Raw genomic sequence first — 16,779 nt, forward strand, 5'->3', positions numbered from 1 at the left:
AACAAACATAGGGAGAAAGTACAGATTTATGAGCAGATGGAGGAGCAGCACATAAATTCAGAGGCACAGGATAACATAATCCTATGTGTTTATTGTCATTATTTTAACATTATCCCACATTAAGAGTAGATGAAACTCCTCAGCCTCCGACTCTTTGCCAGTCTGAGGAGATTTTACACAGAAAACCTGCCAAATTACTCATTTTTAAGACCCAACCTGGAAATCCAACGCAGTTAAGAAGACAAGCAGAGAGAGGAGCGCAACAGAAGGCATGTTTCACCTACTTATGCAGTTGGTACACTCCCACAACGAGACAAAATAAACTGAAGAAAATGTCAGCCACAGACACACAGGATTCACACCATATTCTCACAAGCACACACAAAGACATCTGCCGCTTTTCGAATTCTTGACTGTTTATTATTTTAATAGCTCAAAGGTTTGAAAATGAAACGACACACTACCAGAAAAGCATAGGCGGGACGTACATGTTGTTCATCCATTTATACTAAATGATGAGAAACCTAACATCAGCTGTTGATCATGTCAACATCCTAGACGTTTCACAGGTTCTCAGTTGGGGGGTCCAGCGACCATTGGTGGTCCATGTCACTATATATTTAGCATGATTTACATTGTAAGTTGGTCGACTTTGTATTTTAACAAAGCACTTCAAAACTAAAAATACAATGTATAGTACATTAACATTCTTTGTATAATCTGAAATAGAGTAACTTAATAGATGACTTTCTTATCAATCAATTTTAAGTATTTCCAGGAGCAATACATGATGGAGTTCCGGTGAATCCTACCACATGATGAAATATTCTTTTCTTGATTGTATCAGTAGAATGCAGATTGACATGTCGAATAATACATTTTGATTCAAGATTGAAAGATCTGTGCTGTTGCTTCATTGTGAAGCTGCCCCACAGTTGCTCCCTCAGACTCGCCATCAGCAGCAGCGGCACAAATCTAGTTTATGGATTGCTAAAACATTGGTTACGACAGGTGAAAACGAAACCTTTCACCTGACTTCTCCTAGCAGCTTCTGATGCCATTCCAGTCAAGGGCACTTTGCCAAATAGTCTATATGGCAGGTGTTACGTTAGATTACAATGTTATATAGTTCTAATTATGTTAGTTACAAATACTAGTATAAAAACTGCGGACCAAGCGAGTTAGCCGGGCACAGGCTAGTTGCTGCATTATACGTGAGGCAGCTTAACTAAATCAGTTCAAATTCACTTCATTTCATTCAAAATAATGTGATGACAGACGTTAAAGCGGTTGTCAGCGCTGTTATAATTTGGACTAGCTTTAGGCTAACTACCTGTCTGTCGCTGCTGTTAACACTGTGCCGCCCTATACCGCAATGAATGTTTCTGGTGAGGGGACAGGACATTTATTCTTTAATACAGTATGTGTATATTTGAGTTGTATAAACAGAAACCGACAAGTGGAAAATCAAGCAATAAATCAAAATATATTGGATAAAGTTTCGGGGGATAATGGGATATATTATGCACAGATTTGTGCTTGTCACAATTTATATTGGGCCCCAGAGGTTTGTCATCCTAAAGAAGTGGATCTGCATAAAAAAACAAAACAAAAAAAACTACTCTAGATAAGTGGTAGCTGTCGGAATATAGAGCTATTTAACATAATAACAAAAAACGTATTTCACTGACAGCAGGTGTAAAGAAAACATAAATTGCAGCTCTGTAGTGCAGCCATGCATACTTGCCTTGCCATCCAGATTAAATGCCAGTGTTTACTTATGTCAGGATATGTACATTAAAATCTAGTATATTCAAACTATAAACAAGGTCCTGAGGTCATGGTTAGTGTCGCTGCATGAAGTATGTTGGTTAGATTGTCTCCATGTGGCATAAAGACACCTCAATGCTTGTGAATAATAAAGTGATCACAATTCAGAACATTTCCTCGGGAGATGAAAAAGACATATATCAATGTTGTGAAGGGCGGCAGTAAAGTGAAGTGATAGGAGTCCACAGGCAGATGGTGGGAGACAGCAGTCAGTGGGTTTGAGTGCTGAACAGCAAATGGATTATAATGTGATGGCAGGGATGATAATGATGGCGATGATGACGTCCTGCCAAAATGACCTTCGCACCACCATCAGCTTGACACACATCTCAACCACACTCTTGACTGAACACTGTGCACTACACCAAGCGGCACTTTAAAAGCTTTCTGCTTGGGTTCCCTGGCTAAATTGGGATTCATATTACAAAAATCCTTTGACAAAAAAATATGACACAAATGCTTTCACCCTTTTGGACAACTTGCACAATGAAATATCGGCCTGTGAGAGATGCAGGGGTTGCACAAAATGTTAACTTGGAGAAGGCAGCGCTGGCGAGTGGGCAAACCATCAATTTTATCTCAATATCTTGACATGAAGCAAGATATTATCTTCGATTTTGGATATCATCGTATCGTGATATGACAACTGTGAATGGTTTAAAAAGGCTGTTGCAGCCTTGACCTTGTGGCATTTAGTATTATATATTACATTTAATAGTGATTAAAATCACATGGAATAGCCATCGCTCCTAGAAAACTACAACATTTCACTTTGTTGATTGTCCGGCGCTTTATATTTGTCATCCAGATCATTGGTCTGGTTGATTGTAGGTCTACGCAATTCTATTGGTCACGCCTCTTGACAGTGGGAGGTGACTACATTCTTTCCAGACTCCATCTTAAAGGTGATCTTAAAGGTGACTCAGGTGCAGTTTGGCGTTAGCCATGCTATGAAAATATGGAATATAAACACATTAGGGACGGTAAAAGAAGAAAAAAGAAGAAAATTAAATTTTTTACTATTTATGTATAATTTAATTAGTAATTTATTAACTTATTATTGCTTTTTGCAGGAGCAGTTTCCATAGAAATGTGTCTAATTCGAACCATATCAGAAATAGTTTTAAAGGGATTAAAGCAATCAGGATATAGTTCACATGTTTTGGAAGTAATTGCATTATCCTTGGATCATCCCAGTGATTGACTGGCTCTGGTCCTGATGTGACTCTGACCTGGTTACGTATATCAGCACTGGCCCACGCCTCTAATCAGAACCATAAGCATGTGGAAGTGTCTGCCCTGACTGTGTGCTGAGCTGAGCCGCCTGCCACAGTTGCCTGGCAACTGTTCAGAGCTTCGGGCAAAATGGTACGGACAGACACTCACAAAAGCACTTGCATGCACAAAATTCAAGCACTTCCATATTCAAGTGCACAAACTATGCCACACAAAATACAGTCACTACACACATGCGTAGATAAATGTGAGCGCGAGCACGCCAGCACAAGCTAACTGTCACTCCCTCTGCCAGGGCAACATAAAGAATTTGGTTTGTCCTCTATCACTAAAGATAAATCAAACAAGTTCTTTCTTCTTCACGGAGTCTCTCCTTATACTCATCTGCTGAGTTAAGCTTCCTACAGACTTTAGCGCTGAGACCAGCAGTTTATGAAGCCGAACTCATACATATTCAACACTTGCTTTAGGTAATGGCCAAGGAAATGTGAGGAGAGTCATCAACCTCTAAGTAAAGACACTGGCATGAAGTGAATGGCTGAGAGACAACATAGAGAGGAGTGGTGAGCATTAGATGGAGGGACGTTTAAAGCTCGTGCACTCACAAACTTCTAATTGTAACTGCCTGACCTTTGGGAAAGTGTTTGTTTTTTTTAAATTATGAAAGCATGATACTTCAATTTAATGCAATCAAAATAAGATTGAGCTTATAGTTGCTGTACAATGAAGAGGTGAGTCATGGTGAGAGCACTGATATGGTGTTGCATCAACAGCATGAACTTAAAATAGAAATGTTTATGAAAGATTACTTTTTTTTTTTTGGGAAATTCCAAATTTCAAAAGAGATTTGGAGTATATATGAAAACAACAAACATGTTTTTAGTGTTTTTGCAGGGGTGGCACGATATCACATTTTCGTGCCCGAAACTTGAGTATCTACCAATACCGATCTGTCTGTCAGTCTGATAGCAGTCATTTTGTTTTGTTTTTTTTCAACTATCAAGCTGTTAACAACACATTTGTGCTAGCCATTTAATGTTATTTCAAAGACACAGTTCTCCAACAAATATTCTGCTCCCATAAAGACGAAATAAACAGCCCACGACATGACTCAACTAAAAGGCAATTGCTTAGTTTATATACAGTGTGTGCATTTTGAAGCATGCAGATTTGTATTCATTTTTTTATCCGACCGATATCCGAGCCAGTGAAGTATCAAAATGGCTCATCCCTAACATTTAGTATAATATGAGGGATGAGCCAGTGCAAAACTCAGGATTGTACCACTGGTCAAAACCACTGGACTGGATATATGGAAAAATAAACCACTTAAAAATCTGATAAATTCCAAAAACCCTACATTTTACTTAAATATTTCAGTAAGTGCACAGTGTAAAATGTGGCCTGTTTTTCTTTATAGGAGCATTCTATTTGTTTTATAGTAAGAACATGGTGTTTTTTTGTGTTGTGAACAGCTTGGCAGTTTAAAAGACGCAACAAAGTGTGTATTGGACTGATACCTGTAGATTCTAAGGTTGTGATATATGTGTCAGACAAGCTTTCCCAATTGTTCTCTGCATCCTCTCAAATTCACAGTCCAGGACTAAAGTGTGTGGTCTCTGGTCAGAGGCATCATGGGAACACACATCTGCAGACTCATTTTTTTTCAACTGAACAGAACAGTGTGACTGCAGTGGGTCACGGAACATATTTCTGTGAACAGAGGAGAGAGAATCCGATGAGAGGAGGGAGGGAGGGAGGGGGTGAGGTGGGAGGGAAAAAGAGCAAAAGAAAAAAAATCCAGAGACATAAAATGAGGAATTAAAACAAGTACTGCCCAAAGCTACTGTCACAGACCAGAGAAGTGAAAGGGGAACTAAAGGACATGTATAATTCCACTGCAATGTCAAAAACCAGAGGGAAGACAATGGCCATTTAATACAAAGGGAAGGAGACAAATCTGATTCCTATATAAGAGTCACAAACTTCAAGTAGATCAAATATTGACACACTAATAAAAAAAGGTAAAAACTTTGAAAGATGGACAGATTTCCTGCACACTGAAGACTTAAGAATCCATTTTGATAATAATATGATCATTGAATTCTAAATGTACTTATTATTTAACCTTGGTTATAAATGATTATAGCCAAAGATGGACTTGATATGACCTTTCAAAGAGCATTGAATTATGAGTTAACATACAGTGTTTTAATCTGGCATAGACGTTTGTTAGCGTACAACACAAACTGCCACTTTGCCAGGTTGCAGATCCCCTCACTCCGTGTCTCTTAATTTTACGCAGGATGACAAGACTGCAGCTTTTCTTTTTGAGTACTCAGTGCACATCACTCCAATTGTACTTGGCAGCTGCTGGTAACACAATCAAGAGTGCGGATACCAGAAGCTCTCTAGGCCCAGCAAAAGTTTTTATTTTTACATGTGTATGTGGGCATGTAAACAACACAAGTGGTACCAGCTGCTTGGTAGGGAATAAGGCAATACACACTCAGTGTATTGCCTTATATTAACTATCCATGACGTGGCTCAGTTTGGACAAACGATCAGAAATTGAGTGATCAGAAAATCCTTGTGGTGAAACGAGTTCCAATTGGTGTCTAATGAGTGCTGCAATTTTCCCACGAGTTTCCTCCATTCAACCGGAATTTTATTGATAGCATTTGAATACACAACCCATGAGTATGTTAAGTGTGTAATCACTTTAAAATAAAAACGTGTTTGTCTAAGAATAAGCATTATTAGGCAATAGTCTTGTCTTATGGTGACCACCACGTTGCGTCTACAGCGGCCTGAATGTACAAACCAACCAGAGGAAACAAAGAAGAATGACATCCTCTCAGGTATGGCCACCACATTTACCTGATGCACTTGGGAAATAGGAGGGGTGAGCAGAGGAGCCCTTCATTTGATGCAATCTGCAGCCTCACAACTAGCTGTTGCTAATTCGTACACACACTGCAGTGACCCAAAACACATGCAGAAGGGGCTGCATATTCACATACAGATGCAGAATCAAAAGAACAAACGGAAACAAATGCAACGCGAGAAACGATCTGCAGAAAACCAAAGCACATGCATCAACAGAAACACGCTGCAAAAACAAAACCATGCCAAACCGAAAACACACACAAATCCCAAAAACAGCAGCAGGAGAGAAAGACTTTTACTGCTTTCAATCTCGGAAAATGGAAGCCGAGTAGGACGAGGAAATTACTCAAATAGTCCGCAAAAAGTGATCGGTGGGGATTCTAAACACTGGCGTTACCAGAAATGCATTTACGCTGTAATTGGGCTCCCTCCTGCGCAGCTAACCTGCTCTCAGTACACTGCCCATGGGCTTCCAATGTCATTGTATTTATTACCTTACTAATCTCATTCAATTTTTACTCAATTCACGTGCCCATTCAGAAGGTGCCAAGCTGTTCAGTGAAACTGGGCTGGTGTGCTTTCCTGAAAGCTTCAAATGTCACACTAAAAAGACATCTTAAAGCTTTTTTTTTTTTTTTGTTTAAAGAAATAGCAGTTTTTTCTAGTTTTCCCCGAATAAAAACACTTAACACACTTCAAATATACATACAGTGGATACATATAACAGTATATTAATAGCACAATGACACATTTTCCTGTGGTCTCAGTTTAGTTTAGTTGCTGTCATGCATTTTGAAGGTCATTAGTCGTGGATGTTAATATTGGAAATCAAACACACGAGTTTGATGCCTACATAAGTTCTCCAGCACACTTGGAAGGGGAGGGTGAAGTGAGAGATATTCATTTGTATTTTCAGCCAACTGAATAGAGGGGAACAAATATTGCCTTCAGGATGATTAAAAGAAAAACTTTGTCTTTTGTCAAATTGATTTTTGAAGGTGCAAGGCAGCAAAGGTGGATTCACAGAAAAAAGGTGCTGGGTTTGATTCCCGGTCAGGTGTTACACACCTCGGCTCAGGTTGGTCCATTGTTAGCGGCGCACTCAGTTGCAGTGGCTTTGATTAACTATCTGACCTCATAATTTTGTTGTGCAATTTCGGTTGTATAATGACAATAAAGCTCCTTTCCTTTGGCCCTGAGATAGTGGGTCACATGATCAGGAAATGAGCCAGCACCACTTTGCCATTTGAAATAAAACAAACAAACTGATTTTAAAGCTTTTGACTTTAAAATCTTTGAACAATGCGATCCCTTTCCCTTTTTCCTTTTTCTATTCCCGTTTGTTGTGACTGAGCATTGTGATCATCTCTGCAGTATTGTCAATGTATGTCGATGTCGGGTTTATTGTTACGCTCTCTGCTCATGTTCGAGTTCTAGATTATTTGTTTTACTATGTTTCTTTATTCTTTAAAAAGCATAACCCGGGAGATTAGCTGCTTATAAGCCACAGCGAGACGTCACATTCATTAAGATCTATTGTCCTTTTCACCCTGGACAGATTGACAGTCCATCACAGGGCTTCAAAAATATCAATAATAATAATAAAAAAATAATGCTTTGATTGATTTTTATACCCAAAAACACACCTAAGAATAATCCAGACACTAAATACAAGTTGTAGTTGGACAATGCACTTGTGCCACGCACTTTCGACCATGTGCGACGGATTACTTGACAGTTTGCGTTTGATTGTTATGTGATGAGTAAATTTGAGCAGTATGTATGGCAGGCTGCATTAATTATCTTCCTTGGATTTGACTACTCCAGCTGTGCCACTGGCGGCCAGCTTGGCATACAGATTGGTGTCACTTTCATTCATCACACCTACATTACTCACAACTCATTACTGTTCAATGTGAAATTTGCCAATACGGGAGAAGGTGTCCTTAGCTCTCATTCCGATCCATGTCACGTAGGAACCTTCTAGACACAGCAACAGATATAATGCTAAGGCAAGGGATGTCTTGTATTGTGGTTTTTCATTTGTGGGCCCATGTGCGTCTCATCACAGTTTAGTTTTGTGTGCCGCCATCACAGTCTGCAGAGCACTCACAGTGGGAAGAGTGTGGCTCTGAGCGAAGAGTGGGAGGTGCATTTCATTTGTATTGGGGGATGACCGAGTTGTGAGAAGGCAGCAGGCTGAAATTAACAGAGGGCAAAATGTGTGCCGCCTTAAAAAATGTTGTTTATGTCACAATAATTGGATGTTTTTGAGAACAAGGGGTCAAAACATTTGAACTGATTCTCAGGGCGATAACTGACTGAAAGATTGGTGTGTATTAAATGAGCACATCGTGTTAAAACTGGATAAACTGTAAAACAAAAGTAAAACACATCTAAGACAGGTAACACTGATTATTTTTTTTTTTTTTTAATCAAATTCATTATTTAGGAAACAGATGGACTCAGGACCAGGCAGACTTGGAGATGTGGAGGTCATAGGAAATCATAGAAAAGGCCATGAGAGTTACAACTGTTTAACAATTGAATCAGCTTAAATCGTAGTGTCCCTTTTGTATTTTCCTGTTACTGTGTTCTGCATCAAAACACAAGACCAAATTCCTTATATCTACTTGGCAAAACAAAACCAGAGGCATTATTGATTTAGATTCAGATTCTAAATAATGCTATATGCATTTCTGTAACACACAGTAAGTGTTCAATTGCATGTTTTTGGGGTAAAACAACAAAATAAGATCAACAAATATGGCTACCAGCTGTCGTGAAAAAAATGGATCAGATGGCCATGAGCAAACTCATGGAGAACGACTCCGTAGCTCAGCCCCATGTTGCTTCTTCCATGTGTTGGCACATTTTCTTTTGGTATAAATTGGATTGGTTCAGTCTTGCTGCTCCAGCTGTGGTTGACAGCTGTTCTCAATGAAAAAGTTCAGATTTATTCTCTGTATCGTTGCTTCTGTGCACCAAGTCACAGGCAAACTGAGGTGAGGAACACAGCAATAGCACATGTAGCTGCTGAAGAGGCAGATGTTGACTTCAGGAGGAGGTGAAGCACAAAAGCAGGGGCAAAAATGAGCAACTCAGGCTCATATTTGTCAGGCCATAATAAACATGAGTCCGAATTAGTGCAGTTAAACAACTGACTGTGTTGAAAGGTGCCCGTGGCTGTGAATGCAGTTGCTAAAAAATGCTACATGGATGCTATAGGAAGCTATTGGAGGTTAGCAGAGCAGTGGCTGTCATGCTAACAAAAGAGCTAAAGTTGCCAGTTCGACCCCTCTTGCACAAGCTGCTCAACTAGCGCAAGCCCTGAAACTCTTCTACTGGCTTGACGCGTCCGTGAATAGCCAAAGGCATCATGGGAATAGTAACAGGCGTGGCATTTTTACAATGTTATATTTTGCCTTTGAAAAATGTTGATTCGCCTCAGCTCTTCAATTCACATACTGCAGTAATATAAAATATTAAATTGTCTCTGCGAAAAACCTACCGAAATACACTGTGGGAACATTGTAGAACCTTTTTCTGGAGGTAATAACAGGTTTTACACAATTTTAATATTTCAATGTTTCATTGTCCACAAATGTTGCTGTCACAGAACTCAGGGAGTTTAAACATTATTGTCCAAGTTTTAGTTGTTGGCTCATTGCTATGCTTTTTCATCTGCTTTTATATTTTGGTTTAAGCAATTGTACCGTAACTGCTTTTGGGAAAGGTGCTTTACAAATAAAGCTCACTATTATTATAATTATTTTAATTACTATTGTGATTATTATATTAATATAATGACCTAAAGAACTAAAAAAAAAAAAAAATTGCAATTCAGACAATTTAGGTGACTACACTGAGAAAGCCTTTAGAGATTTAATCTAATTTAATTGTTTTCTTTCATTCGTACCAAAAGACAATAATTTCACACTGGACCTTTACATTTCAACAAAGTCCGTTTTAAACTAAAAACTGACTTTTAAGTAAAATCATATTCTAAATGAAATTGCTATAGCAACATATGCCACATTTATTTGGACATTTTACCCAAATAATTTAGCCCAGGTCTTTTGACAGCTTTTAAACAAACTTGCTATTAATAACACAGTTGTACTGATGTATTTACCACCAAGGCATAACCAGCTAATTAAAAACATAACTCTCCAATATTGTGCTTCCTTAAATGGAAGAAATGTCACCACAACATAACTCAGTTAAGTTATTCAGCTCCTTCTTTTTTAAATTCAATTCTACTACCAATTAAATTACACACAGCTGGTTTTCTTTCTGTCTTTTTTATCTTAAAATAAGTCAGCACAGCTGACATGACGCAACATGTCAAACATGAACAAACAATCACTCACTGCATGCAGTGGTGCACGTCTCTCTTTTCGCCATGGGCTTAGTCAAGCGTGATGTCATACTTAGGGCTTGTGAAGATCAGATTTTACTTTATTGATATCTGACTGACGGATTCTGACAAGTCCTGGACCATATTTAAGTATTGGATCAGCTCATCACTATAAACAGTGCCAAAGTGGTAAACAACGCTGCAAAAAGTAGCGCAGCAGCTCTACAATGCTGCAATGGAGCAAAACCCACATTTATAATTCTCTTGTGTTGTGTTGAGAAAGTATAAAACATATATATATATATATATATATATATATATCAGTTCAATATGAAGCTGTTGAGGGACATATTAGAATGTGGCAGCCAGCCATAGCGTTAGATAATTAATGTACAACGCTGAAATATTACCTAACGCAATAGTAAATGTGGAGAAATACATTTTGGTAGAATAAAACAAAACAGATGCTAAATTCATAGCTCTATTTGCGCCACACAGAACACCTCATGAAGCTGAAATCATGTAGAAAGTGCACAGAAACGTTTCCAGAAGAAGGGTTTTGTATTTTTGTTCCTGAGGTAAAAAATGTTCCTACTCCCAGAGTCCATGACGGTGGGCCCTTCCCTAGAGTTCATTAATTAGTTAATTAGTCCGAACAGATGGCTATGCAACACAAATCAGATTGCTCTCTGGGCCTGGAGCAGAAGAAAGGTAGAGGAAGGTGAGCCGGGCACCGATCACAAATCTCACCTGTCATCAAACCTCTGAACTGCAGGCATTTTCTCACCGTTCACCCATTTTTATTGAACAACATGAACAAGCGTGTCAGAGGCTGCTCTGGCCACACATTTATTGGAAAGAACTCTTTGCCGATATTAATATTTCCAATGCGTATGAGTTAGCGGCATTTAATAGCGAGTCAGTTAGTTGAACTAACCTTCACATGGCCACAAATCAGAAAAGATTTGTTCAAATGATTCGTTCGCTGAATCGCTACTTTCTTACTTATTTATCGTACTTCCTGCATGACCGGAGAGCAGACTCCGTATGACAAAGTCACAGATTGGGGTTCGGCTAACGATCGCCAGCTTTCTGCAGTGCTGTTCGATACGGAGAGTTTGAGGATTTTAAAGTCTCTGTAACCGATCTATAGTTGGGCATTGTTCCTTGGATTTGCTGAGGCTGATTGTGACAGTTTAAGCCGCTGAATATGGTTCAGGGCGCACTTTCAGTGTACTGGTAGGCTCCGTTCGCCGATGAATACGCAGCTGTGACGCATTGATACACTGTTTTTGTCATATTCATATCATTGCACGGGCAATCTCCAAAGTATCTCACAGACCTTTTCTTTGACTCATTGACTCAGATCATCTAACCAGCTGCTTCTGGCTGTCCAGAGGTCTATACTAAATCTTAGGGGGGACAGAGCCTTTTCAGTTGCAGCTCCAAAGCTCTGGAACGTTCTGCCGCCACATGTTCAGCTGTCCCCCACACTGCCTGTTTTTAAATCAAACCTCAAAACACACTTTTATTCCTTGGCTTTTGGCTCGGCATGAGAGTTGCCTGTATCAATCTGTCCTTCCTTTCCTATTGGTCGTAACGCTTTGATTATTTTAATGTCCTGTTGGTTTTCAGTTGGTCTTAGTGTTTTCTTATGTTGTTTTATGTCGAACTGCACAGCACTTATGTCAACTTTGTTGTTTTTAAATGTGCTTTACAGATACATTTGGATCGGACATTGCAGGAAACTATGAAAGGCAGCACTGCAGTGTACAGCACTTTTAGAAATAGGAATTGCCCTTATATAATGTACTTGTTACGCTACTATATACACTTGATAGCATTAAGTATTGACTTGAAATACAATAACTCCACTACATTTGTGTCTTAGTTTCTGAATTGCCCGGGTTTGAAAGTGCCCGTTCTCCTCCTCGTCTCATCACAGTGGCAGCTGCGATGCAGCATTGGTGAGTCTCTATACTGTCCTCTCATTTTTTAAGTTTGTAGTCACTGGGAACGTCTGTCAAAACAAAAAGGGAACGTGACTGTTCTCGCTTCGTAAGTGTAGACATCTTGTTGCTAAAGCCTGACTATATTAGCCTTTAGCTTGGGGTTAAAAAGCGGGGATTCCCTCACTGAGTGACTGACTGACTTGCTGTCCGCTGCCTCCCTCCAGTTGTAACAGAGCTCAGCTCAGCTGAACTGTGAGGTGACCGAATTGTGATTCAGTTCAGTTCATTCACCCAAACGGATCTTTTGTGAACAACACAACACTACTAGATGGCGGCCTCTATAAAGCAAGTCCTTTGCCTAAAGTACTTATAAAAGGCTTATTCTAAGGCTACCTATTTAAATTTAAAACAATACGCCACTTTATGCGTAGTACATTCAACATTTACCAATAAACCCTTCTGAATCTTACACACCGGTTTTAAAAGGTTTTTCTGATGGTTTATTTTTAGACTGTTCCCATCTCCCGCCCATCCCGTTTCTTTCCCCCTCACTGTCTCTCTATGATGCTCCCTCGTTCATCTGTCTCCATTTCCTGCTCTTGCTTCATCCCTTCTTCCTGACTCCCACATATCTCTCTTAAAGGTGCAGGCAGTGCTGTCAGAGATGAGATTGGCACGTGTACACGTCTGTGTGTGTGTGTGTGTGTGAGATGAGGATCATAGTAAAAAGATGGGAACAGAAAACTATTCAAATATGGTGAGCTTGTGTTTCTAAATGCACACTGTCAGAGAGGAGTGTTATTACTAATTCACATGGATGCTGCATTGTTCAGCATATGTTACAATACACAGCCACAGAACCAAGTAGTGGTCACTGTCACATGCCCCAAAAAAGATACTGGCAAAAATATGCCACACACACACAGGTATACTTGCAAACACACACACACACACACACACACAGAAGAATAATCGCCTTAGTACACTAACCCATTTAATCTAACACATTCGCCGACATACAAAAATTTCCCATCAGTGTTCAGGAATCAAGGACGCTGCGTCATCCTCCATAATCATCCAGCAGGATCACACTGCACCTTGATGTACATGCACCGTAAAGCCTGTGTGCTGCAAAATGCATGAGTACACCTCCTCAGACATGTCAGACATGAATCACAGTAAGGAAGGACGTTAATAATTCACCGTTAGTCAATTCATTCATGTTTAGAATTTAACCGACTGGAAAATGTCATTTCCACGGACCTCACACGCTGTGTAGTTAGACGTTACACCAGCAGAGGGCAAACGGTACTGTTGATATAAGCAAAAGAGGACATTAAAGTGCAGGGAAATCTAACTGAGATGAAGCAGCTTCTGAGCGGACTACTAATGTCATGTATGTGTGCATTCATGACTTTAGACTATTAGTAGTATTATGCTCCAATACCATACAAACAGTAAACACAGTCTTCCAGTTATTGAACAGCCACCAGTCCATTTGGGGAAAATGAGCTTTTGCTTCTCACTTGATTTATAACGCAAGTAAAAGAGGAAAATGTGAGTGATAGGCGGTATCATCCAATCCTGATTGCAGGTGAACTTCCGTTGTCAGAAATGTCAACATGGCGCCAGTTAAATCGCAATTCTGGACGCTTCAGAACGGTTGTTCAGATTCTCACGGGTGACGCGACGACCTGTTGCGGCTCGATTTTACTGTTACGTTGCTTTCGATGAGTGATAGTGTTCTATTTCTGTGTGGATGTGTAAAAGCTTTGGGTACACATGGGTAGGATTTAATTACTGCGAAGTTGCAGTAAAACAGCATTTATGAAGGAAAAATACCACTAAACCATGACTGCATGGAATAACTAGTGTAAAGGTACTGTAAAATATAGTTTTGACACAGGTAGGTACTGCTAAAGCGTACTAATATGGCATAGCTGTGAAGTTAAAGTAATTATAAAATGATACCTGTGAAAATACAGTATCTAGGACGGTAATTTACTTTAAATATAACGCACAGTGATTTGCCGTGGAAGGAATACATCTAGTATCCAGTAATTTACTGTAAATGTACAATCAAATACTGTATGTTATACTATGGATGAAGCTGCAGGTGCAAATCCTCACTTCACAATAACTCGGTTTGTCCTTGTCTCTGCGTCTGTCTCCACTGGCACATTCAGTCAATGACAGCGTGGATCATGTTACCCTCTGCTTACAGACTCTGAAACTCTTGGACGTCGTCCCAAACTACTTCCATTTCCCTGTTTATCATTTTTCTGATTTGTTGAAACAGGCGTGGGGCAACAAACAAGGTCTGATTACCCAACCTGGCGACTGCAATGACTGACGCGGTCTTTGTGCAAACACCTTGAAAAAAATGATGCCCAGTGTCAATACTCTGTAGATAATATCCAGCAGCATGTGTGGTCCAGTATACACACACACACACACACGCACACGCACACGCACAAACACGGTCATTCCACATTCACAGGCCATGCAAGCACTGCAAAGCTCCAGCGGACAAATAAGTGACTCCAAGACCATCCAAAAATAAACACACAAACATACACACAAAGTGCTTATTTTAACACTGGTTGTACAACGTAGGCATGAAGTGTCTGAATATTTCTCTTGTGAAGAGTGTACATGTTAAGAGACCAATTCATTTATTTAAATAAAGAACAAAACAATTGGATTTTCTGGCTAAGTGAAAACAATCGATCAACAGTTATCGATGTGAGCAGCTTCAGTGGCAGGAATGAAAACAAGATCATCTACAACTCAATGTGCACGAAAACTGAAATATGACTTTTGTAGAAATACGGAATGTCCCATCCTAGAGATATTGAGTAATGCATGGCATGAGGTGTAACTTCTGTGGCCTGACCTGAATCAGCAGATTTGGTAAACCTAAATTGTAAATGATTAAGAAATACTTTATACATTGTAGTGAAGTAAAATGGTAATATTAGATGTAGAATTAATAAGAGATGCACTGGAAGTTCGGCCACTCATCCTCCTAAATATTTTCATAGATTCTTAATTGATTAATTATTGAAGCATGAAAATTAAGTTCCCACAGCCCCAGCCATAACAACAAAATGAGACTAAAAAAACAATGGTACAGAATTGGCATTTCGGTGCTTCGGTTTTCGGTTTCGGCCAACAATTTTCATTTCAGTGCATCCCTAGAAATAATTAAAGCACATTTGATTTTTCCTGAAAGTGAGTTAAAAATAACAAATGAGATATGCATTGTAAATTGCTCCTAATTGTACGCTGTTGTACCTCGATCATGATTATTAGAACTGAAGTTGATTTTTGGTGGATAAATCCACTAAAACCCCAGTCCAGGGCTGAACAACAATGCAATAAAACAATTAAAATAACTGGTGATCACCTAAAAGATCCTTGTCCTGCTCTGGCCACTGACTGAGGTCCAGTGAGACTCAGATATTATTTGCCTAAACACTGATGATATATCAGTTCCAAAGTATGTTTGCGTCTCTGTAGTTCCAAACCATTTTTTTTTTGGACCTCAATATTTGGAGATTTCCTCTATTTGGACCTATTAACATTAACATTAAGCTATGTAAATATGGTATGGAATTAATGATCCAGACCATATCACAATAACTCCTATCGTAGATTTAACATTTATAGATCTTGCAAAGCCAGTTCAGAGTAAGACAATGGCAGACCTGTACACAAGTCGAATGCTGCTGAGATTTATGATTTAAAAGGAGCATTAATCATCTCAAATTTCACAGACGTCACAGACTGAGGTCAAGGTGTGGTGACACCTCAACACAGTGCATTAAAACCTACCAAGCACACCAAGCCGATAGTTCATGGTGACGACGATGACGTTTCCATAGGCAGCGAGGACACTGCCATCAAACATGTTCCCTGAGCCTTCCATGTATGAGCCTCCGTGGATGAACAGCATGACCGGCTTCTTGCGACGATCCCGAATATCTGCACAACAAAAACAGAGGCGTTCACATATCTTTTGAATTTTATTTCCAAGTGTGATCCAATCATTGAGATCCCTGTTAACCTCAACCGGCAGACCGACAGTTTAATTTGAAAGCTCTACTAAACAGTTCGACGCACAGGCCACTTTATTAGCTAGACAGGACACCTAATAAAGTGGCAGGAGTGGCACCCAGTGTGGTCTTCTCTACTGCTGCAGCTCTTCTGCTTCATATTTTGATATTTCATACTCAGGGATGGTCTTCTGCACAGCTTAGTCATAACACGTGGTTATTTGAGTTACTGTTGGATTCTCTGCTAACCCAACCATGACACATTCACTCAAATCACCTATACTTCCATTCTGTTGCTCAGTTTGAACTTGAACACCATGTCTACCTGTGACTTATGTTATGCAGCAGTTGAATAGCTACCTAATACAGTGGTCAGCAGGGCTGCACAATAAAAGCTTTTCTAATCGCAATTTGAAACAGCATTTCAATTGTTCTATTTTTGACTAAAAAAAAG

General features: G+C 39.5%; 1 protein-coding gene across 1 annotated transcript in view; it reads right to left on the bottom strand.

Moving 5' to 3' along the window:
• The window catches only part of nlgn2b (neuroligin 2b), a 78,162-nt gene that overhangs the window by 13,325 nt on the left and 48,058 nt on the right, over positions 1 to 16,779 (bottom strand). The window contains exon 4 of the mRNA XM_044042922.1: positions 16,105 to 16,254. Within this exon, the coding sequence (XP_043898857.1) occupies positions 16,105 to 16,254 (150 nt within the window). The remainder of the gene's footprint in view (positions 1 to 16,104; positions 16,255 to 16,779) is intronic.

Source organism: Solea senegalensis, linkage group LG13 (assembly GCF_019176455.1).
Source record: "Solea senegalensis isolate Sse05_10M linkage group LG13, IFAPA_SoseM_1, whole genome shotgun sequence".
Classification (NCBI taxonomy): domain Eukaryota; kingdom Metazoa; phylum Chordata; class Actinopteri; order Pleuronectiformes; family Soleidae; genus Solea; species Solea senegalensis.